General features: G+C 40.5%; 1 protein-coding gene across 8 annotated transcripts in view; it reads right to left on the reverse strand.

Moving 5' to 3' along the window:
- Positions 1–1,114: 1,114 nt before the first annotated feature.
- The window catches only part of lama2 (laminin, alpha 2), a 186,107-nt gene continuing 161,240 nt past the window's right edge, over positions 1,115–25,981 (reverse strand). For 4 of the 8 annotated variants that reach the window (XM_058091728.1, XM_058091732.1, XM_058091727.1 and 1 more), the window contains 19 exons: positions 25,835–25,973; positions 25,143–25,154; positions 21,002–21,122; positions 20,299–20,454; positions 19,968–20,018; positions 13,818–13,969; positions 12,236–12,412; positions 10,209–10,392; positions 9,393–9,461; positions 6,068–6,180; positions 5,710–5,803; positions 5,541–5,636; positions 4,195–4,275; positions 3,977–4,054; positions 3,813–3,891; positions 3,597–3,728; positions 3,392–3,522; positions 3,102–3,321; positions 1,115–1,855 (listed from right to left, as the gene is read on the reverse strand). In XM_058091728.1, the coding sequence (XP_057947711.1) occupies positions 1,695–1,855; positions 3,102–3,321; positions 3,392–3,522; positions 3,597–3,728; positions 3,813–3,891; positions 3,977–4,054; positions 4,195–4,275; positions 5,541–5,636; positions 5,710–5,803; positions 6,068–6,180; positions 9,393–9,461; positions 10,209–10,392; positions 12,236–12,412; positions 13,818–13,969; positions 19,968–20,018; positions 20,299–20,454; positions 21,002–21,122; positions 25,143–25,154; positions 25,835–25,973 (2,246 nt within the window). In that variant the 3' untranslated portion in view covers positions 1,115–1,694. Of the gene's footprint in view, positions 1,856–3,101; positions 3,322–3,391; positions 3,523–3,596; positions 3,729–3,812; positions 3,892–3,976; positions 4,055–4,194; positions 4,276–5,540; positions 5,637–5,709; positions 5,804–6,067; positions 6,181–9,392; positions 9,462–10,208; positions 10,393–10,769; positions 11,229–12,235; positions 12,413–13,817; positions 13,970–19,967; positions 20,019–20,298; positions 20,455–21,001; positions 21,123–25,142; positions 25,155–25,834; positions 25,974–25,981 lie in introns of those variants that run through there. The other 4 variants (XM_058091733.1, XM_058091729.1, XM_058091731.1 and 1 more) reach the window with 3 other exon arrangements.

Genomic DNA, 25,981 nt, shown 5'->3' on the forward strand with positions numbered 1-25,981 from the left:
TAAAAAAAACGACATACGTTTTTTGTCAAAAATCACCGCCCTCACCGCCCGCATTTTATGCCATTTTTTTATGCTTCCGGGGCCCCTGGTGAGTGTGTGTGAGGTTTCCACTGTTTTTTTCACCATAAAAGTGCATTAGAAACAAGTTGAAAAAAAGAAAAAAAACGACATACTAACCCCTTACGTTTTTTGTCAAAAATTGCCGCCCTCAAACACTGGCGTTTTATGCGCTTTTGGGTGCTCCTTGGCCCCCTGGTGAGTGTCTGTGAGGTTTCCGCTGTTTTTTTGACCAGAAAAGTTCATTTTCAGCAAGTTGAAAAAATTAAAAAAAATGACATACTAACCCCTTACGTTTTTGTCAAAAATCACCGCCCTCAAACCCTGGCATTTTATGCCATTTTTGGATGCTTCTGGGGCCCCTGTTGAGTGTGTGTGAGGTTTCCCTTGTTTATATGACCAGAAAAGTTCATTAGGAGCAAGTTGGAAAAAAAAGAAACAAAACGACATACTAACCCCTTACGTTTTTGTCAAAAATCACCGCCCTGAAATACTGGTGTTTTATGCGCTTTCTGGGTGCTTCTGGGGCCCCTGGTGAGTGTGTGTGAGGTTTCTGGTGTTTTTTTGACCAGAAAAGTGCATTTTCAGCAAGTTGAAAAAATGAAAAAAAACGACATACTAACCCCTTACGTTTTTGTCAAAAATCCCCGTCCTCAAACTCTGGCATTTTATGCCATTTTTGGATGCTTCTGCGGCCCCTGGTTAGTGTGTGTGAGGTTTCCCTTGTTTATTTGACCAGAAAAGTTCATTAGGAGCAACTTGAAAAAAACACCCCCAAAAAACGGCATACTAACCTTTTACGTTTTTTGTCAAAAATTGCCACCCTCTAACTCTGGCATTTTATGCCATTTTTGGATGCTTCTGGGGCCCCTGTTGAGTGTGTGTGAGGTTCCCCTGTTTTTTTGACCATAAAAGTGCATTAGAAGCAAGTTGAAAAAAAAGAAAAAAAACGTGAAATCACTATGTCTACCTCCAGTACAGTATATTGCATGTTTAACCACAACATTGGTCTTCCATTCAACAGAGTATGTCAGTATCACAGACTGCAAGTGAAAAATGAATTCAAGCCTTTTATTTGATTTAAGTAGCGCCTTTTAAAAACGTGTAGTGAAAGTACTTGAACACAACATCACACAAGCAGCATTCAGCCTTCATATTAACATCATTTACAGTGTGGCAATAGAGAGGCGCACAGAAGGAACTAAAGACAAGTTTACTAACTAACAAGGTTAATAAAGGTAGTATTTCCAAAAGTCGTTCATTGAAAGAAATGAAAGGAGAAACAGGACGGAGATATATTGTTTGTAATTTTTGTGGAAATACAATAAAACTATGTATTGTCATTATGATGGTAGGATATTTAAAGTGACCAAATACCTGATAATTTGCCCGTGAGCACCTTTTGTGTTTGCTGTTAGTGAATGGATAACAAGGTCAGCTCTGCAGCAGGATCTTGGGAACTGTTCCAGGTCCTGGACTAAGTCCTAGTGAGTCAAAGATGCTGACTTTTTAAAGTCGGGTGAAGTGGACCAATCACAAAATAGTGCATTTCCTCCACTTTGGTTAGTAGATATTACATATTTATTTAGCAGACTGAAGTCTTTGCCATTAGGAAGAAAGGAGCTTCACGGACGTTGCTATGTAGCTACGGCAGGACAAGAGAGTGGTTGGACTCCTTTGACTTCCAGAGCCTTGTTGAAGTGCACCTCCATGGTCTTGGAGGATTTGGTGATCTTCAGGTTCCTCATACAACCTCTGAAGGAAGTGTGGCTGGAGAGAGCTGCCTGGCGAACACCATCTGAAAGAGAGACCATGACTTCAGCGTGTTGTGGTTACACTGCTAGGATGGGTGCAATCGAAACGAGGGGGGTCCAAACCTTTTCCATGTATATGTGTGTGTGTGTGTGTGTATATGTATATATATATATATATATATATATATATATGTGTGTGTGTATATGTGTATATATATATATGTATATATATGTGTATATGTATATATATATATATATATATATATATATATATATATATGTGTGTATGTGTGTATATATATATGTGTATATGTATATATATGTGTATATGTATGTGTATATATATGTATGTGTATATATATATATATATATATATGTGTATATGTATATATATATGTGTGTATATGTATATATATGTGTATATGTATATGTATGTGTATATGTGTATATATATGTATACGTATATGTGTATATATATGTATACGTATACGTGTATATATGTATACGTATATATGTATATATATGTATACATATATATATGTGTGTGTATATATGTGTGTGTATATATGTATATGTATATATGCATGTGTATATGTATATATTTATGTATATATGTATGTGTATAAGTATGTATGTATATATATGTATGTATATATATGTATATATACGTATATCTATATACATATATATATATACATATATATGTGTATATATATATATATATATATATATATATATATATATATATATATACATATATATGTGTATATATATATATATATATATATATATATATATATATATATACATATATATATATATATATATATATATATATATATATATATATATATATATATATATATATATATATATATATATATATATATATATATATATATATATATATATATATATATATATATATATATATATATATATATACATATATACATATATAACTATTATAACTTGAAAATAATGTTCTTTTTCTGTAATTTTCAAGTCTATATTACTTTACTAAAATGACATTATTTCCCCTCATAACATTTTGACTTTATTCTTATAATAAGGCAACCGATTTTTCCAAAAAATTATACATTTTTTGTTTTTTCATGCGATTATAACTTAAAAATAATCTTTATCAATCTTGTAATATTATGACTGTAATTTTTTTGTTTTCTTGTTAAAGTCCATTTTTTTAAATGTGGTGTAGGCCAATAAAAAAAAAGGGTCACACTTTGGACACCCCTGACCTAAACTGAAGCACTCTATGAATGAGATTCCTACCTGGGTGCCCCCCCACATAGATGGGGTCGTTGGTGTCGCAGGTGTTGGACCGCACGTTTGAACTCTCCGCTTGACTTTGCTTGCCGTCGACCGTCAGCTCCACTCTGTGACGAAGCTTGTTGGCGACAAGCGAGTGCCACTGGCCGTCACAGAAGCCGGCGCCATCGGGCGCGTGCTGCGCCGTGATGCGTCCTGCGCCGTTGTCAACGTGGAAAAGCAGCTAGAAGACACCGACAAGGATCATTTAGTCATCGGTTGTATGGCTTTATTTTAACGACAGTGTCATTTACCTTGCCATCAACGATCTCCAGACCCAGCCCATCGTTGCCTTGGTTACTGATGCCCAGAAGGACACCATTAGTTCTGCTGGTTCGGAACTCCAACGCAATGGACACATCCAGACCCACTCTGTAGGCGGACACTGTACACGAAACCGAGACAACAAATGTGTGTGTTCACTTTCTGCACAAACGTTGTTGCATGCGTTCATCTCACCTGCTTTCAAGAAGCCCGTTCCATCAAAATAAGTTCCCGCCTCAGTCGCAGCAAAGCATCTTCCGACCATGTGACTGGACGTCGGCGTCGCCATGTCGAGCTTGAAGTCCTCGATGAGCGCCTCAGAACGACCTGAGCCAAGCGCACATGAAGAGAACATCGAATTAACTCACACTAAAAGCCTCCGAGTGTCAAAATAAGATGATGGCGTCCCACCTGGAGTGGCCACCTTGGTGCTGACAGGACCGCCCACCATCTTCAAACGACGGATGCACCCATTGATGCTGTACAGAATCTGGACACAGGAAGTTAGCATATTGGAATTCCATGGCAACTCTTTATTTATATTGTATATTATTCATATTTATGTCGTGTATTACCGGTCCGATCCTCTTGGTGGTGTAGTTTTGTGGTAGGCCGCCCACGTACAGCATTCCCACCACATCTAACAGGTCAGCCTGGAACATCGGCAGGGAATTGTGTGCTTACTGACGGGTCCTCCGATGTCACTCATAGTTAATAAATCCATGCTTTTGACACCAAGACAACACGTATAATAATAATAATAATAATAATAATAAATGATAATAATGATCACCTTCTTGGGGCTGATCATCTGTTTACTGTAGCGTCCATCCACCACCAGGAGAGCCCTCTGCTTGCTGCGAGTCACTCGGATCTGAACAACACAAAGAAGGTCCAAACCAGACCGGAATGACTGGATGCATTAAGCATATTCATACTTGTTGACATACAGGAGATGTTTCAGGTTCCACTTGCTGTATTCTACTGGTTTCAATGGCTTAAAATCAATGAATTAATAAATTATATCATTTTTGGCCCATGTTGAGATCTGCGGTGTCCAAAGTGCAGCCCGAGGGCCATTTGTGGTTTTTATTGGGCCCGTCGCACGTTCTAAAAATAATACAAAAATAATAATTTAAGAAAACTAACAGAAAAATTCTCAAGAACAACAGCATGTCATTTTAGAATAATAAAGTCTAAATATTGAGTCGTAATGTAATGGGAAAAATGTCATAATTTTACAAGAATAATGTACATACTTTAATGAGGAAAAATAATAAACTTTTTGGAGGATAAACTTGAAATGGTAAAGAATGATGTTTTATTTTTATTTGTAATCTTATGAAAAATCAAACAAAGACACAAATAAAGTTGTCATTTGTGGAAAAAAAATATGCAATAGAAAAAGTTAATTAAGTAAAAATATTACGGGAATAAAGTCATAATATTACAAGAAGTACTATTGAAATAGTTGGGAAATTAAAAAAAATGACAGATATACTTTTACATGAACAATAAACTTTTAATGCCAAGTCATGTAAGGCATTTTTTGGATAGAGATATTATTATTATAAATATTATAGTAGATATACTGTATTTTTTTGTGGTAATATTCTTTAATATTAATTTTTTTTTGTTGCAATTTTTGGAAAACTAGGTTAGGGAAAAAGTTCTAAAATTATGAGAATAAAAAAAATATATATATAAAAAATAAATAAATAAAATAAAAAATATGTGTACACACACATATATATATATACACATATTTATGTTATTATTTTTATTTTAGTCAACAGCTGTATATATATATATATATATATATATATATATATACATATATACACATACACACAAGTACACATATTTATTTTATTTTTTATTTTATTTTATTATATATATACGTATACATGTACACATTATTTTTTTAATTTTTTTAATTTTTTTATTTATAGGATCATGATGCTTCAAATGAAGCTACTGCCATCTTGTGGACTTAATAAAAACTACATCAGCTACAGCTGTTGACTAGAGGGTGGATTCAGTCGATTGAAGTGAGTGCGGTGTCTATCGGAGCATTTGCGGTATTTTTAAAAGTACATTTTGGAATAATACTTCCACAGTTGGCGATGTGTAACTGACCTTGTGCCAGATGCCATCATTGATGGAGAAGGGAACACATCCAGACGTGTTCCCATGACCGAGGTCGTAACCCAAACACACTTGTCCGTCCTTGATCTGCATGACAAGAAGGACAACTTGGGTGTTTAGAGTGTTACTAAAAAAGGGGGGATGTGATGGTGGATGGTACCTGAATGGAAACAAAGTCAGCATGGTTGATCCTGGCCATGTAGAGAACAAGTCCTGATTCTTCTTGGGTTCTCAGTTCAAACTCCAGTATCAACCTGAAAGGAGAAAGAATGTGTAAAATATCTCCAATGGCAGTACCTCCTTGAGGAAGGTTAGGCTCAATTACTCTCAAAAATACTACAAAATAAAAACAAAAATGGATGCAAGTCTGAATTAAAGTGCATGTCCAGTATCACTTTGTCACACTGAGGGCATTAGTCATCATTTACCTTAATCATGCATGAATAATACATGAATCTTAATTATATACACTAATGTACTTTAAGCGTGCATACATTAAACTTCTGTTCGTTACCAACCTTTCTCTCACTTTGGCGTCATCGAAAGCGAAGCTCATGTGACTGTTCTTGCTCAGTCCAAACTGGTAGGACTTCTCCAGAGCCACTGGGGCCACCGCTGAGGGACACGAGTCCTGGAGATTATCATAACATATCAGTAAATAATATTAATTAACCCCAAAGAATAGTTTATACTAAATATTGCATATGGATTGAGTCTGTAGGTTAGTGAGTAGTGCCAAATTATATTATTGATGTTTTCTCAACTGTGGGCGGCACGGTGGACGAGTGGTTAGCGCGCAGCCCTCACAGCTAGGAGACCACGGTTCAATTCCACCCTCAGCCATCTCTGTGTGGAGTTTGCATGTTCTCCCTGTGCATGCGTGGGTTTTCTCCGGGTACTCCGGTTTCCTCCCACATTCCAAAAACATGCTAGGTTAATTGGCCACTCCAAATTGTCCATCTTTCTTTCAATAAAATACAGTTTTAAAAAGGGCATATTTTGGACATTGGTGCAAATGGTGATTAATCAGGATTAATTCATTTGAGAACTAATTAATCGCACAATACACCATCTTCAAAATATTAACTTCATACAAAGTGGAAAGCAGTGAAGCCTGCACGCTAACCATACTTCAACCATGTAGGCTTCACAGCTAGGAGACTCAGGTTCGATTCCCCACTTGGGATGTGTGGAGTTTGCATGTTCTCCCCGTGCATGCGTGGGTTTTCTCTGGGTACTCCGGTTTCCTCCCACATTCCAAAAACATGCTAGGTTAATTAGCGACTCCAAATTGTCCATAGGTATGAATGTGAGTGTGAATGGTTGTTTGTCTATATGTGCCCTGTGATTGGCTGGCCACCAGTCCAGGGTGTACCCCGCCTCTCGCCCCAAAACAGCTGGGATAGGCTCCAGCAACCCCCGCGACCCTCGTGAGGAAAAGCGGTAGAAAATGAATGAATGAATGAATGTTTTCTCAACTGTGGGAAACCCACAGCAATCTCCAATGGGTGATTTTTTAAGTTGCATTTCAGTCTGTGACCAGAAGATGTCAGTGTTGCAACACAATGATCAAATATGTTGCTATTTTTTCCTGGAGGAAATAGCTAAAATAGAAAACATCTATTCCTGTTATGAAACCTGGATTAACTGTATATTAACTATGATTATGTAACATTCTTGAGGTCATACAAGTGTAAAAATAAGTTAATGGCCGTGCAATGTAAAACTGTATCTCCACTTACGTATGTTGTCACAATGAAAGCAGTAAACGTAAAGGACTTCATACAAGTCTTATTGAATTATTATGGCATCAGCCATATTGAATGCTTACTGTTCTATGGTTATCATCGTATTTCTCATTTCTGCTATCACTAAAGTAAATAAAAGTCCACTCTATGTGGCTTGTGTGTACTCCACCTCTCACTCAAAGTCAGCTGGGGTAGGCTCCAGCCCCAGACAAAAGTTGGAGACATGATCGGAGTGTGTGTTAGTGTGTGTGTCTGTGTGTGTGTCTTAATCTGGTCTGGTCTCTTGTTCCCTTTCAAGTGAAGACATTCCCCGCACGGCGACCTTGCTTTGTTACCGCCGACACTCACCTCTTATCATGCTCTGTCTTCATATCCGCTCCTCCTCAACCTCTCCCTTTCTTCTCCGCCTCAACCTCACCCTGCCTTCTATCCAACAAAAGGAGACGCGGCTCGCTTAGAAGCTTTTTCTCTCTCTCCTCTCCTCGCCTCGGCTACCTCTCCTGCGGCTTTCCATTAAGCCAACAAAAGGCGCGAGCCGCCGTGTTCAGAAAGAGTTCTTTCCCGCTCTTCAATGGCCGGTACCCTCGTCTTCCCCTTGTATCCTCCTTTATTCTCCTCTTTCTCCCTCTTGCTTCCTCTCATCCCCTCTGTGGCTTTCCATCAGGCTAACAATGAGATGGTCCTCCATTCAGAGCGACTAGTCTTTGCCGGGAGGTCACGCTGATAGAATGTCAAGTCATTAAGTCAGGATTTGGTATAAGTGTGTATGGCGTGTGTGTGTGTGTGTGTTGCCACCTGCTTTTCTCCAGAGAACGGGCTTATTATGAGGTTCAAATGAGCAACTCTTGCAGCCGCTAGGAGTTATTATCTTTAGCCCAAATGTTTTATTACTCCGGGGAAGGCCGCTCAAAGCCTTGTTGGTCATACTGCTGTCAGAGGGCACTCATTACGTTCCTTAATACTCTTTTAACCTCATTATAGTCTTTGAGTTGGAAGCGTGCAAACTGAGAACACATGAGATTATTCTATTATTCCTAATTGTTGTCATATGATTCATATCTATCGATGTTTCTGCTAGCGAAAAGCTGAGATGGTTGGAGGCGGAAAGATGAAGTGTGCCTCGTCAAGCACACTCTGATGCTCCTTGACCTGCAGCTGGTCAGGTGACGCTGGTCAGCGGCCAATCGTCAGGCTAAAAACCACGCTCACATTGGTGCATGCTGAGCAAGCAAGGATGAAAATACAGTATAATGTTCTTTTTGATTGACACTTATGAGATATGATACCATATTAACCCAATATGAGACTGTACAGAATACAATAAGGTATTAATATTGGGGTGCTGGAGCCTATCCCAGCTGTCTTCAGGCGAGAGGCGGGGAACGCCCTGGACTGGTGGCCAGCCAATCACAGGGCACATATAGACAAACAACCATTCACACTCACATTCATACCTATGGACAATTTGGAGTCGCTAATTAACCTAGCATGTTTTTGGAACGTGGGAGGAAACCGGAGTACCCGGAGAAAACCCACGCATGCACCGGGAGAACATGCAAACTCCACATAAAGATAGCCGAGGGTGGAATTGAACGCGGGTCTCCTAGCTGTGAGTCCTTCGTGCTAACCACTCGTCCACCGTGCAACCCAGTGATGAACATATCTTCTCAAGAGATGCCCGAGGGCGGAATTGAACTCGGTTTTCCTCGCTGTGAGGTCTGCACACTAACCACTCGACCGCCGTGCCGCCCTATTGACAAAATAAACCCAATTAATGAAGGTCTTAAAGGCTTTTCTGAAGCTTTGGGACTCCAGCAAACCAAAGCGAGAGTCATTAACTACAAATGGCAAAAACATGGAACGTTGGTGAACCTTCCCAGGAGTGGCCGGCCAAAGAAAATGATCAGGAGATGACTCCTCCAAGGGGTCACAAAAGACCCCACAACAACATCCAAAGAACTACAGACCTCCCTTGCCTCAGTTAAATAATCTTTTAGCTTTAATTTTAAATACTTGACCCCAGCATATTTATTGAGGGAGTGGTTTTTGTACGCAGCGTGAGGTGAAAGGTGTGTAGGCGTGTGAGAGCATATACCGTGTCGGCGGTGGGCCGGGCTGTGGCAGCAGAAGGTGTGGCGGCGGGTACAGCAGGGGGCGTGGCCTCCTATCAGCGGTTTGGAAGTGGAAAGGAGGAGATTGTAGCCATGAAGCAAATCATAGCAACTCCAATCAGCAGCAGCCAAAGCAATGCAGCAATGTTATTGTGCAGTGCAGTTCAATCTTGAAATTACTTTTATTTACAAATGTTGATTTTGTACTCATAATGCGATAACTTTGAAATAAAGTATATGAAAAAGTTCATGAATATTTTGAAGACTGTTTGACACAACTATGAAAGTAAGATCAAGATCCATAGAAATCCTTATATTTTGGGAAAGCTGTTCATAGGTCAAAAACGGTCTCTTAGCATTGTGGCTACATTTTTGTAGTGACTGGTTTGGCTCCGGCAGGCTCATAAAGCATAGCGCTGGCATGCACAGTTAGCTTGCACATCAGCGTGACTTCACGCCGCACGACAGGTTGCCAGAGATGGAGTTTAGTGGCTCAAGGCTAAAGGGACAATAAAGAAGAGTTAATGGGCTGTACAAGTGCGGCGTGATGGAGCGCTGAGCTAACACAGCAAGGCCATGGCTGCATTACATCTCGTTGAAATTGGGGGGGGGGGGGGGGGGGGGTGACTGAGAGGAGAACATGTGTTTACCTTTGTTGTGTGGGATTTCTTTTTACTACATGTAACACTAATGGTGGACCAGCCAGCACACAACGACTGGAAATAGCTATTTTCTCACACATGAATAACAAAAAAACACCCTTTGTATGTAAAATATGTGCTTAAGTTTGCAGTACTCACAGCAGGAAGTCCAGGGGGTGATGTAACAGGCACAGGAGTCGGTGCAGGGAGTTCTTGTTTAACCACTTCCTCCTTCCCAGCCTCCTCTTCCGGCTGGTAAGGTGGAAGAAGGGGCGGGGCCAGGTTGGGACATTGGCCAATCTCAGCATTGTCAAAAGACACTGCCTGGGAGAAGTCCGAGAGGCTACGAGAGGGACAGGCAGCGTGATTGAAGATGACCTCAATAAAAGGGGCCATCTGTGGAATGTCACTCATTGCAGAAATTTAAAACATTAAATAAAATTAAATAAAATTAAATAAAATTAAATAAAATTAAATAAAATTAAATAAAATTAAATAAAATTAAATAAAATTAAATAAAATTAAAATAAAAAAAACAGAAACAAATTTGAAAAAAAAATTAAATAACATAAAAAAATGGAATTAAATAAAATAATAAAAAAAAAAATTAAATTTTAAAAAACAGAAAAAATTGAAAAAAATTGAAAAATTGAAAAAAAATTACTGTGATTTCCAAAGCAATTTTACATAAATAAATAAATGATGAAATACAGTTAGTCAGATGTGCTGCATAAGAACCTAAACTCTCTTTCATTCTCCTCATTGTTGTCCTTGTTATTATCTCCTTTTACCGCATTCACATTCATTTTTCAGTTGGATGACTGTGTCAACAAATGGGAGAAGTCCGAGAGGCTACGAGAGGGACAGGCAGCGTGATTGAAGATGACCTCAATAAAAGGGGCCATCTGTGGAATGTCACTCATTGCAGAAATTAAAATAAAATACAATTAAATAAAATTAAGTAAATAAAAAATATAATTACATGAAAAAAACCGATTTTTTTTTTGAAAAAAAATGGAAAAATTGAAAAAAATTTACTGTGATTTCCAAAGTAATTTAACATGAATAAGTAAATGATGAAATACTGGCTGGTAAGGTGGAAGAAGGGGCGGGGCCAGGTTGGGACATTGGCCAATCTCAGCATTGTCAAAAGACGCTGCCTGGGAGAAGTCCGAGAGGCTACAAGAGGGACAGGCAGCATGATTGAAGATGACCTCAATAAAAGGGGCCATCTGTGGAATGTCACTCATTGCAGAAATTTAAAACATTAAATAAAATTAAATAAAATTTAATAAAATTAAATTAAATTAACTTAAAAAAACAGAAACAAATTTGAAAAAAAAATTAAATAACATAAAAAATAGAATTAAATAAAATTAAAAAAAATAAATTAAATTTTAAAAAACAGAAAAAATTGAAAAAAATTGAAAAATTGAAAAAAAATTACTGTGATTTCCAAAGCAATTTTACATAAATAAATAAATGATGAAATACAGTTAGTCAGATGTGCTGCATAAGAACCTAAACTCTCTTTCATTCTCCTCATTGTTGTCCTTGTTATTATCTCGTTTTACCACATTCACATTCATTTTTCAGTCTGTTTTCTAGCCTCACTTATTTAGTGGGAACGTGCAGCTCCTGTATAAGCAGCTTTGCACGTCCTCAGAAGACAATTACGCTCCAATGCCTTTCACATTCAGATCAAATATATCTACAAAATTAATGAATATGTTAATCTGCACAGGATAACCCACGTTAAATCGACATGGCTGCTTGATTGCAATACATAAAATACATGAACAAATACCCCCGGGAGGACGAGAGGGGGACAGAGAAGACGTCACAACAGCGAGGAGACGGGTTAATAGGGGTGAAGTGAGGTGAGAGCTGGACGATCGGGCGCAATGAAAATCATGAATATGTTTATGCTATCGGACAGCTCTATTACTGCAGCCGGGGCGCAGAGAGACGCCGGCTTTATCGTCATCAGCGTGACCAAGGCTGCCCTGCAGGAGTTTTGGCGCAGCAGAGGTGGAGGTGAGCATCTCAGGTCTAATGAAGTTAAGTGACGCCATCAACTCGGGTCTCAACTAGAACCCAGGAATGTCAAAAATAGATGCTGACATTGCGCTTCTGCGCTTCTTCCTCGAGCAAGGACGTGTTCCGATAGGATAGTTGTCACTTACACGGTGTTGATCATGAGATTCCATATGCATCCCTGGAATGGGACGTTGGCCCTGTTAGACGTCTGCTCCACCTCGGCGGGAATGCCACCCACGAAAACACGCTGCAAGGCGATTGGCTGGTCGTTGGGCAGCGCCGCCTCTCTCTTCGCCTCCTCGTCCACTTGAACTGCAAAAGATCTGATGAGAGCACAAAAGAAAATGAAGCAGAAGTCATGAGAAGGTGAAAAGTCAAGTCAACGTCCACTAGGGTTGTAAATGAACTCGAAAAGTGAAACATAATGGTTTTATTTCATTTGAACATGCATCAGATCACAATTGAATGCATCCCATAATCAGTTCACAGTTCCACATGTCCAAAAGGAGTAGGAAGAAGCAAAGCTTATTAAATCCTACCCCTCCATCTGGTACTTTTACAATCACTAACTGTTACATTTGTTCACTTCCTGCTTTCCATAATACAGTTTACTTTTACAATCAGTAAATGTTTCATTTGTTCACTTCCTGCTTTCCATAATACAGTTTACTTTTACAACCAGTAAATGTTTCATTTGTTCACTTCCTGCTTTCATAATACAGTTTACTTTTACAACCAGTAAATGTTTCATTTGTTCACTTCCTGCTTTCCATAATACAGTTTACTTTTACAACCAGTAAATGTTTCATTTGTTCACTTCCTGCTTTCCATAATACAGTTTACTTTTACAACCAGTAAATGTTTCATTTGTTCACTTCCTGCTTTCAATAATAGTTTACTTTTACAATCAGTAAATGTTTCATTTGTTCACTTCCTGCTTTCCATAATACAGTTTACTTTTACAACCAGTAAATGTTTCATTTGTTCACTTCCTGCTTTCAATAATACAGTTTACTTTTACAATCAGTAAATGTTTCATTTGTTCACTTCCTGCTTTCCATAATACAGTTTACTTTTACAATCAGTAAATGTTTCATTTGTTCACTTCCTGTTTTCCATAATACAGTTTAAAGGTTTTTTTTTTTAATAATGTACCTCGTACCGAAGTACAAGATGATATGACCATACAATAACATTATGTGTACCATAGTAACTGCCATCCTTGTATTTAGCAAACATGAACTGCTTGTATTGTTTCTTGAATTGGCTCATCGTTGTGCATTGTTTGATTCCCTGACTCAATCCATGCCATAGTTTGATTCCACATACTGAAATGCTATGGCTTTTTAACACAGTCCTAGCATAGAAGTGTTTCAAATGTAGTGAGATCATATTTCTTCTCTCTTGTAGAGAAGTACTGGATGACATTTTTAGATAATTGGTTAATTTTAGCCTTAGGCGTTATTTTAGCTGTTTGAAGATGAACTATATCAGCAAGTTGAAGTATTTTTGTATGATTTTAGATATAAGGAGTCTAATACGTAGCATAATGTGGCATACAAACAATGTAAAAACATAATGGGTTATTCCCTGGTGCCGCCCCTTTAGAAAGTTTGGTAGAAATATTTTGGAGTATTTTTTTTTGTTGAGAAAACACACAATCTATGGTGATTTCCGTTCGACCTCACAGCCTGAGGAAGACCCACTTCATCATCCTCACTTACTGACCTGCCAGGTAATCTCTCAATGCGCAGCGAGTGTTCTCTGCCGTCACTCAGGATGCCTTGCTCGGGCCGTCTAATGACACGACGCACACTGTGGCTGCCTGTAAACACCAAAACCTCCAGGGAGCCTTTGTTCAGCATCACTGTGAGATAGGGCTGTGGGAGGAAGAGGAAGAGGAGGAGGAGGGAAATCAACTCCATTAAGCCATGAGATCACACATGCAATACTCTCAGAGACACGGGATAATGGTGGAGATGAAATGGAGAAATTTCACCAAGGTATGAAAGAATGGCATTGACGTCGTCCTCTTAACCACATATTAAAGAGACCATTTGTCTAGGATTGCTGTGTGAAAAGGTCTAAGTAGAGAAGATGTACAATCTAGTTAATAAAAAACAGCAGTGGTGTCTGTCATATAGAGGATCTTGGAGCAATGTTTTGCACTACGGCAGCGTCCTGTGAAGTATAATTAACATGAAGAGAAAGGGAGCTTTATTCATTCATTCATTCGTTCGTTTTGTACCGCTTTTTCCTCACAAGGGTCGCAGGGGGGTGCTGGAGCCTATCCCAGCTGTCTTGGGGCGAGAGGCGGTGTACACCCTGGACTGGTCGCCAGCCAATCACAGGGCACATATAGACACTAGCTAGCAAGCTCGCAAACTAGCAAGCTAACCAGTTTATTTCTTAGACACTTTCTTTCACACTCACATTCATACCTATGGCCAATTAACCTAGCATGTTTTTGGAATGATGGAGGAAACCGGAGTACCCGGAGAAAACCCACACAGCACGGGGAGAACATGCAAAGTCCACACAGAGATGGCCGAGGGTGGAATTGAACCCTGGTCTCCTAGCTGTGAGGTCTGTGCGCTAAAGGAGGTTTATTGACATTTGTATTTTGATGAGATATTGTCCCAACAGGAGTATTGGGTACGGTTCTGAGCTGTGATTCAAGACATGGTCAATAGGGGGCAGTGGAGTTTACCTGCCAATTGGAGCCAGCCCAAAGGAGAAGAAGAGTCGCCAAGTTGTTTACGCTGCAGTTTTGTAGATGCCAATAAAAAGTCATCCTACCTCATCGTCATTCCGCCAATATAACACTATTATTGACAATATATCGTGGAAAAAATATGCTTTTATTTTACAGCTTGTGTACTTGACAGTAGTTGTTGTGGCTTAGCAACAATCAGGAAGTTGACAATATCGCAACTCATTTCAAAACATCGGGAACAATTTTCACAAAAATGAGCCCTTTGGATCTAAATGTTTATGTCCATGTATGTCAATGCTAACGGAATGGTAAGATTAGCGGGAGTGACTTAAGCTAGAGTTACACTGCGTAACTATTTTAGTCCATTATGCTACTTCATTATCTGTATTTTGTATTTTGCAGTACGTTTGTTGATAATTCACCAAGCTATGTAAACCAGCATGTGTTCTAGTTGGGCTAGGTCAGGGGTGGGCAAACTACGGCCTGGGGGCCACATTCAGCCCGCCAAGTGTTTGAATAAGGCCCGGCCGTTCTTTCCAAAGTCTTTAATTTCAACCTAACGTGCAACCTGGCATCATGGTTTGAGCCAACCTTTTGACGGTTTAAGTAGCTGTTTTGTAATGGTAATGGTTTAATTCCATTTGAACATGCATCAGATTACAATTGAATGCATCCCATAATCAGTTCACAGTTCCACATGTCCAAAAGGAGTAGGAAGAAGCAAAGCTTATTAAATCCTACCCCTCCATCTGGTACTTTTACAATCAGTAACTGTTACATTTGTTCACTTCCTGCTTTCCAATATAATTGAAGTTTGTTTTTTAATTTAATTTAATTTAATTTAAGTTTTTTGTCACATACCGGAGTACGAGGTGATATAATAATAAATAATAATACATTCTATTTGTACAGTGCTTTTCAGAGTACTCAAAGACGCTTTACAGTAGAGAAAAAAGAAATAAAAATAGAGGTGAGTAAAAACAGACCATATGACAATATAATGACAATTTCGTTATATAAATATAATAATAATAATAACAATAATATAACATATATTATAATATATAATAATAATAATATAAATATATCAAAAATATAATTTTGTTATTTGATGTAGTCTGCTGTTTACAAAGTGCTCCTGAAAAATAGAGACACAACACACACACTTTTACAGATACAATACTTCCAGGTGGACTGTTATGTGTAAAATATATAGTCTGGCCCCCGCATAAATTTTGTTAAAGCAATGCGGCCCGCCCCTGGTCGAGGCTCAGTTAAGCTCCGAGTTGGAGCTTCGAGATCATTGTGTCAACAATCATCTTCCGGCCTTGCATACCAATATGTACAACATTGATTGACTGCAAACACTCGTGGAAAAAAAAAATCCGCTCAAGAAGCAACACAGCAGGTAGAAGAGTGTGAGGGTTGTAGAGCAGATGGAAGAGGCAAAGGGGAGAGTGGATACGAGTGTGGGTATATAAAGAGAAATTGGGGAGGCAGCGGAGGAGTGGAGAGCACGGAGGAAAGGATAACAAGAGATGAGAGGAACACTGAGGAGAGGATAATAGGGGGACGAGATGAGAGGGCAGGGAGCAGAACAGCAAGAGAGAGAGAGATGAAGAGAGAAAGGTGGTGAAGAGCGGCGGTGCAAGGTCAGGCTCATTTGAATTTTAATTCACTGTGTGCCAGAGGGCGAAGTGGGAGACAATTTACCACTTGAAAATGGAATTTCAATTTGAGGTCGGGGGACAAATTGAACCGAGATGTAGCTACAACATGCCTTTCGCTGTGCTGCCTGGCGTGCACGCACACACACACACACACAAAGACACATGTCACACGAATGGAAAAAAGACCCACACTATACCACACATGAACTCAAACATACATTTACACAGTGTGGGGAGAACACATGGACACACACTCAAGTCAAAAACTGACATGCTGGATGAAACCTGAACACTAAAACACACACACTTAAACTTTCATATTTTGCCATCCTCCAACCAGTTTATGGGGTTGATATAAAATTATAAGTATACAGATATTGCCTTTTGTATTCATGTACCGATGTATTAACTATGCATAAAGTCAATATCTGCCGTGTTAAAATCATTTCTTTGATCAACTAATTCAATCCCCCCCAAAAAATCATTATTATTTTCAATTTTCAAGAAATTAGGGATGCTCCAATCCATCGCCCACTGATCAATATCGGCCGATTTCCGTGAAAAATCACATGATGGGCACACATGCCACAAAAACTATTGTGCTGGGGTTAGAATGTTAAAAAGCTTTCATACCACATTTTCTGCACGGTGGACGAGTGGTTGGAACGCAGGAGGAGGAGGTAGGAGACCCGAGTTCAATCCCATCATCTCATGCTAGGTTATAATTGGCGACTCCAAATCATCCATAGGTATGAATGTGAGTGTGAATGGTTGTTTGTCTATATGTGCCCTGTGATTGGCTGGCCACCAGTCCCGGGCGTACCCCGCCTTTCGCCCGAAGACAGCTGGGATAGGCTCCAGCACCCCCCACGACCCTCGTGAGAATAAGCAGTAGATAAATGAAAGAATGAACACTTGATGGAGTACGGTTTCCGAGGTATGATTGGTATTGGACAATTTGCATAAAAAAACGGCGCACCGATCGGCGCACCCTAAGAAAAAACATAAGCAAGATTGCAGATAGGTTATGTTTACACTGAAAGAACTACAGGTCTCATGATGCGTGGAGTGCAGAAACACAAACTACACTCTAATAACGTATGTTTGATGATGGTGTTTTGATCTCACAAAGATGAAGTAACTTTGATCAAATGTGGAATTACTAAATTAATGGTTGTTTGTCTATATGTGCCCTGTGATTGGCTGGCCACCAGTCCAGGGTGTACCCCGCCTCTCGCCCGAAGACAGCTGGGATAGGCTTCAGCACCCCCCACCGCCCTCGTGAGAGTCAGCAGTAGATAAATGAATGAATGAACACTTGATGGAGTACGGTTTCCCAGGTATGATTGGTATTGGACAATTTGCATAAAAAACGGCGCACCGATCAGCGCACCGATTGGCGCACCCTAAAAAAAACAACAACTAGATTGCAGATTATGTTTACACTGAAAGAACTACAGGTCTCATGATGCATCGAGTGTAGAAACACAAACTGCACTCCAATCACATATGTTTGATGATGGTGTTTTGATCTGACAAAGATGAAGTAACTTTGATCAAATGTGGAATTACTAAAGCTTCTGCCTGGGGCCTTTAGCGGAGAGGCAGCTGTTGAACTCTCGAAGAAAAAAGCAACCACACGTTGCGAGCAAGTGACGCTGGAAACACCGAGTGGTAGTAGGATTGGAAGGTTTATAGCGTGCGTACAGCACTTGATATTCCTGCCTTGCAAATGCCAATGCTTTCCACCGTCATTCTTTGTCACTATCTTTGGCAACATTCCAGTATTTTGGCTGTCTCCTCGCTATGCAATTGTTGTCCTCTTGCATTATTTCTCCTTTTTTCAATGCGCCCTTTAATCCTCACTTTCACCTCTAAATCCCCTCCATCTTTTGTTTCTTGTTCTTTTTTCCTCACGCCGCCACCGCTCTGTCCCGCTCTTACACATCCATTAGTCAGGGCCAAGTTGAGCTGATGGTGTTCTTAACCTCGCTTAACCTTTCCACACACACACACACACATATACACACACTTACACACAAATTGCAAGCGCACACACCGGTGCCTTCCAGCGTTGTTAGTAAAAATAGATTTATGCACCCAACAACCAGTAATGATGGATAAACCAGGGGTAACCCTTTGTCCTTACACACACTTTGCATTCACACACATGCACCCGCACCCACATTATGCTAACACGGGCATACACACGTGCTCGCAATGACATTCCTGTTCTGCTTAGTGGCACTATTACATTAGCGCACAAACAAAACAAGCATTCAACTAAAATGGGATATTTTAACCAAAGACAATCGGGTGTGTCTTGTTGACTGGAAACACCCCCAGACTCCCCTGGGAGATACCTAAGTATCCTAATTAGCGCCACGTGCGATGGAAAGTTGACCTCTGGGGTCATTATTCAGGTCATAGAAGAAACTTTTTGCCCTTAAAGATGGTTTAAATTCCTGGAATCTGCAATGGCCGTGTCCAAAACCCTTTTTCCATTTTCCATTATTCATAAACTGTATTTGAATACAGTAGTGATGCATGTGTGTGTTTGCATATAATGAGCACGGTCAACAACCAACTGAAATCTCATTAGGATGCAATGATGGTAAAGCCATACACTTGGCGCCATAGGTACTATACGTATGTGTGTGTACATGTGTACGCATGTTGATTGGCATCCATGTCCTTGTTGTGTTTCAAAAAACAAAATCTCATTAAAATGTACTTGGCTGCACGGCGGACGAGTGGTTAGCGTGTAGACCTCACAGCTAGGAGACCAAGGTTCAATTCCACCCTCGGTCATCTCTGTGTGGAGTTTGCATGTTCTCCCCGTGCATGCGTGGGTTTTCTCCGGGTACTCCGTTTTCCTCCCACATTCCAAAAATATGCTAGGTTAATTGGCCACTCCAAATTGTCCATCTTTCTTTCAATAAAATACATTTTGAAAAAGGGCATATTTTGGACATTGGTGCAAATGGTGATTAATTAGGATTCATTCATTTGAGAACTAATTAATCGCACAATACACCATTTTCAAAATATTAACTTCATACAAAGTGGAAAGCATGAAGCATGCGCGCTAACCATACTTCCACCATGTAGGCTTCACAGCTAGGGGACTCAGGTTCGATTCCCCACTTGGGATGTGTGGAGTTTGCATGTTCTCCCCGTGCATGTGTGGGTTTTCTCCGGGTACTCCGGTTTCCTCCCCCATTCCAAAAACATGCTAGGTTAATTGGCCACTCCAAATTGTCCATAGGTATGAATGTGAGTGTGAATGGTTGTTTGTCTATATGTGCCCTGTGATTGGCTGGCGACCGTTCCGGGGTGAACCCCGCCTTTCGCCCGAAGACAGCTGGGATAGGCTCCAGCACACCCCACGACCCTCGTGAGGATAAGCGGTAGAAAATGAATGAATGAATGAATAAAATGTACTTATGAAAACCTAAGCAAAACTTATTTACGTGTGTTTTAGGAACTCACCTCTCCTGATTGTCTGCGTTTCCTCTGAGAAAGGGCATTCTTGTTACGGACCTAGGTGGACGGGATTACACAGTTTGTAAAAATATGAACAACATATTATGATGACATCATGTCAATCAAATTGGTAGAAGAGTGTGATACTGGTCTGCTATTGAGGTAGAACAGATAAAATCATATTTCCAACAGATATCCTATGAAAAAGTCACACTTCCAGATCTATTCTTTGCTCTTTATTCAGACATGATGTCCGGTTCTGATAAAACTGCTGCTCTGGCAACATTTATGCTAAGTTTTAGCTTCTCGAGCCCGAATGAAACAGTCGAACGCTAACCTGTTGGTTGATGGGTGGAGCCCCGCCCACTGCTAAGAGCAAGGTACCGGTATCGACCAAAGTGCTGAACGACAGGCTGATCTCGGTGCCGACAGCCAGCGACAGCCCATCAAGCTCCACGTATCCCGGCTTGGAGAAACTGACCGTGTGCAGGTTCTATCAGACAAAGAGCAAAGTCATGTGCAGGAGGAAAATATTCATACTTTAATGCCACAAAGCTGAATAGACAACCTTGGACAATCAACTCGGGGGGGGGGGGAATGTAATGACCCCCCCACCCCCGCCCCCACTATAGATACACACAACACCGGGCTTTTCAATTCCTTTGTACACATACAAAGGCTGCTTGAGTGTATACTGTACATAAATTCCATTAGTGGATAGAACGCCTCATGAATGCCTCGAATGACTTTGAAAAACGTCATTGTAGTATTGAGTCTGTATTTATACATATCTTATAAGTAAAGCATGCATGGAGGACATCTCTGTATTGGAAAATTTTGCAAGTCAATGTATTGTTGTACTTTGAAAGCGTGATGAGAAAGGCATATAGTTGGTACAAGCGCTGCACACAACTCTGGAACCCACTCCAGCACCTCTTCAAGAAACAGTGCTGTACATATGTCCACTATATTAGAAAGCATACCTTTGTGATGTAATGTGGGTTTACATGCACTTCATTGTTCGGAAATAAAGGTCTTACCTCGACATTACACCCCTTAGTAACTCCAGTATAATCTGAGCTACTAAGGAGATTATATGGAGTTCGGGATACTTCAATATCCCGAAGGCAGCCAACATATCGCTTCAGCATAACCTCCGACCTATAAAGACATGAGAATCATTGGCAGCGAATACATCAGAGCTTGCAATCTCTTAGGATTAAACGTAATGTAATAGGATCAGTTCTTAAATATTACAGACTTTGTGTTTAAATCAGTAGGGGTGTTACGATACGCAAAGAGATGATACACGATACTCATGAGACACGTACTTAACCCTTTATCCTCCATTACACAGGACTTTACTTTGTACTACACACTTGGTAGCATTAAATCAACTTCCACCCATCATCGGCGGTGTTTGTAAACTTGACACTCATCCAAATGTAAACAAACGTAAACAAACTTGAGGTCTTCCGACAGGCATGGGGGGATAGTCTGACTAAATATAAACAGGCTCTTGTTGCGGCAAAAAACAACTATTTCTCTAGACTAATTGACCTCCATAAAAATAACCCTAAATACTTATTCGACACAGTGGCACTGCTAACCCAGAAGAGGACCTCTCCTAGTAGTTCCCCCTTCTCAGCCGATGAGTTCTTGCGATTCTTCGCAAATAAAGTTGAGCTCATCAGGAAGGAAATAAAGTACTCCCTACCGCCAGACGGGCTTAACATGTCAACCGCCATGATCGCTGCTGGGACTACTTCCAGCCTCTGTCCCACTAGTTTCTCCTACTTTGAGGAAGTATCTCTGGACGAGCTTACAAAACTTGTCAGTACAGCAAAGCAGACAACATGTCTGCTTGACCCGCTTCCTGGGAAACTTGTTAAAGAACTGTTCCCAATTCTAGCCCCCTCACTCTTAAATATATTTAATCTATCACTCTCATCTGGCACTGTGCCTGCAGCTTTCAAGACTGCAGTGATTCGACCCCTGCTGAAGAAACCAACCCTCGACCCCGGGAGTATTTCCCACTATAGGCCGGTGTCTAACCTCCCATTTCTGTCCAAGATCCTTGAAAGAATTGTAGCACAACAGCTCAATGACCACATGGCTTTGGGTGATCTTTTTGAACCTTTTCAGTCTGGTTTCAGGAGAAACCATTCCACTGAATCAGCCCTTGCAAAAGTGACGAATGATCTTCTTCTTTCTATGGACTGTGACACATCTACAATATTGTTATTACTTGATCTCAGTGCTGCTTTCGACACTGTCAATCACTCTATCCTACTGGAACGCCTTCAAACATATATTGGTGTTACTGGTCCGGTACTCTCTTGGTTTAGATCCTACCTTAAGGATCGGACGCATCGTGTCGTTTGTGATGATATGACTTCAGAGTTCTGTGGTGTCACTTGTGGAGTTCCACAAGGTTCAGTGCTCGGCCCTCTTTTGTTTAACATTTACATGTTGCCGCTTGGCGACATCATTCGCAAACATAAGATTAGCTTTCACTCTTATGCTGATGACACTCAGCTATATGTCCCACTAAAGTTAACTGACCCGCGGGACTGCTCTAATTTGGAGGCTTGCCTCATTGATATTAAACATTGGATGTCCTGTAACTTTTTACTCCTGAACTCTGATAAAACTGAGATGGTGATCATCGGCCCTGCTAAACAGAGCCGCCTGTTTAAGGACACCACTCTGAGTTTTGATAATAGCATAATTTCCCAAAGTGACTCTGTGAAAAATCTGGGTGTGATATTGGACCCGACTCTATCCTTTCATAAACACATTAAGAATGTTACTAAAATAGCATTTTTTCATCTTCGCAATATTGCGAAGATACGACCTATTCTATCCACCTCTGATGCAGAGACCCTAGTCCATGCATTTGTCACGTCTCGCCTTGACTACTGTAATGTACTGCTTTCTGGTCTTCCAATGGCGAGTCTCAAAAGCTTGCAGTTAGTACAAAATGCTGCAGCGCGACTTCTTACAAGGACACGTAAGTGTGACCATATTTCACCAATACTAGCCAACCTGCACTGGCTCCCAGTTCATTTAAGATGTGACTTTAAGGTACTGCTTCTGGTTTACAAAATATTACACGGGTTGGCACCTTGTTATCTGGTGGACCTAATTGTACCCTATGCTCCGTCTAGAAACCTACGCTCACAACACGCCGGTCTTTTGACTATCCCGAGAGCCAGAAAGAAGTATGCGGGCTCTAGAGCCTTTTCCATTCGGGCCCCAACGTTGTGGAATGATCTACCTGTTAATATTAGAGCTGCTACCTCAGTAGAAATGTTCAAGTCCCGACTTAAGACTCATTTCTATACTTTAGCGTTTAGTTAAAAATATTCCCTGCCTGTTTTGACTGCCGCTCCTTCTCTCTCCCATACCGCCCCCCCCGGCTGAGGGGGGGGGGGGGTCCAGGAGAGGCTGTTTTGGAAGTTTGCCTTGACGAAACTGGACATCGGTCGTGGCCTACCTTGGAGGCGCTGCAGCAGAGGGATAGTGATCATCTCAAGACCCGTGGCTGCCCAACTGTCCTAATGGCATCACATCTTGGACCTGGACTATTATACTCTATGTTTATATTTAACTGTCACATGTTAACCTCTCCACATCCATTGCAGCCTGGTCATCCTAGAAGGGGGATTCCCCCATCTGCGGTCCCTTCTCAAGGTTTCTTTTTCCCTAATGGGTTTTGAGTTTTTCCTTGCCCTGATGGGGGTTCAGATCAGGGGATGTCGTTTGTCGTCTATTGTCTGTCTTCTTCTGTTGCCTGCTTGTTAAGCCCTTTGAGGCTCTTTTGTGATTAAGGGCTATATAAATAAACTTGACTTGACTTGACTTGACTAGAACCACTCTGTTGCATGATTGATGGTGTAGGTCCAAAATCTGTGTGTTTTTGGACTTGCACCATCAATCAATCAAAATGTGATAAATCTGAACCAGAAATCAGCAGCTGTTCAGCTGTATGGAAAAATGCTGGCAACACCGAGGTGGGTTGGATTGCAAGGTTTATAGCGTCTGTGCACTGCGAATGCCTATTATGTGTATTATCATTCACAGTAGTGATGCCATTTACTGTCTGATGGGCTTCCGGCTGCCATCTTCTTGCGAGACAGTTTCTCTCTAAATTAGAAATATCGTCACGTTTTAATCTTGCGAGGATTAGTTGTTAAATATTACAGACTTTGTGTTTAATCAGTAGGGGTGTTACGATACGCGAGGAAATGATACATGATATTCACGAGACATCCACTTAACCCTTTATCCTCCATTACACTGTCACTGATACACATGACTTTACTTTGTACTACACACTTGGTAGCACCAATCAACTTCCACCCGTGATCGACGGTGTATGTAAACTTGACACTCAGCCAAATGTAGACAAACGTAAACAGAACCACTCTGTTGCATGATTAATTAATCAATTAATCAAAATGTGATAAATCTGAACTAAAAATCTGCAGCTGTTCAGCTGTATGGAAAAATGCTGGCAACGCCGAGGTGGGTTGGATTGCAAGGTTTATAGCGTCTGTGCACTGCAAATGCCTATTATGTGTATTATCATTCACAGTAGTGATGCCATAGTTTACTGTCTGATTGGCTTCCGGCTGCCATCTTCTTGCGAAACGGTTTCTCTCTAAATTAGAAATATCGTCACGTTTTAATCTTGCGAGATCTCGTGACACCCCTAATAATTAGTAGTGGCTTGATAACAGCCTGAGCATTATGGGAATATGCCAGTTGTCCTTGTTATTACAATTTGCATTTGCTTTTTTTAGCGCTACACAATTTGGTGTTTTGCTGTTCCACTGGTGACTGGTAACCATTGTTAGATTATCGTCCAAAATACAATTTGAATGCAATTCCAACAACAATACAAAAAGTCACCAATGTCAGAAATGCCACATTGTTGGTGCTGGAAGGACAAATGACACATCCAGATGTATAAAGGGCAGGGAAGAGGATGTTCAGCCGCCTCGTGAAAGAGCAGCAGCCATTAGGGGCCAACACACACATACTGTGTACACACACTCACACACACACACACACACACACATTGTGGGATAAATGGTGCTCCAGCATCAGTGTGGCTAGCCTCATGCAGAGAACAATTTACAGTTGTTGTATATTTGAATATGTATTTTCATTTACCTGGATTTCATGCTGTTAAGACAAAACACGACATTAGCACATTAGCACACATCTTTCACCATTAAATAAGCTCAAATGTACTCTTAAACTAATCCTTTCACAGGTGAAATTGATGGGAAGCCTCTGTTGTTTATTATTATCTATACAATTAACACATTCATTCATTCATTTTCTACCAGCTTTTCCTCACAAGCGGGGGTGCTGGAGCCTATCCCAGCTGTCTTAGGACGAGAGGCGGGGTACACCCTGGACTGGTGGCCAGCCAATCACAGGGCACATATAGACAAACAACCATTCACACTCACATTCATACCTATGGACAATTTGGAGTCGCCAATTAACCTAGCATGTTTTTGGAAAAAAAAAATTCAAACGCCACACAGAGATGGCTGAGGGTAGAATTGAACTCCTAGCTGTGTGGAGTCACCAATTAACCTAGCATGTTTTTGGAATGTGGGAGGAAACCGGAGTACCCGGAGAAAACCCACGCATGCACGGGGAGAACATGCAAACTCCACACAGAGATGGTCGAGGGTGGAAATTGAACCCTGGTCTCTTAGCTGTGAGATCTGCGCGTTAACCACTCGACCGCCGTGCCGCCCCAATTAACATATAATGATAAATGATCATTAAAGTTAAGACATGCTCTATTAATATATTTATTAATGTGTACACCCTGAAACTATTCTTACCTGTAGTTTCCAATGGTCGGCAGACCTCCAAAGTAAATGCTCTGGTTCTCCTTGAGGTTCAGACCCGTGGCTGTACCCTGAGATGTGGCCACTATCTTCTCCTCGGCACTGGAGTCGATGTCCACAATGGTCACTGTGGCTGTACAA

This window comes from Doryrhamphus excisus, chromosome 1, assembly GCF_030265055.1.
Source record: "Doryrhamphus excisus isolate RoL2022-K1 chromosome 1, RoL_Dexc_1.0, whole genome shotgun sequence".
NCBI classification, from domain to species: Eukaryota; Metazoa; Chordata; class Actinopteri; order Syngnathiformes; family Syngnathidae; genus Doryrhamphus; species Doryrhamphus excisus.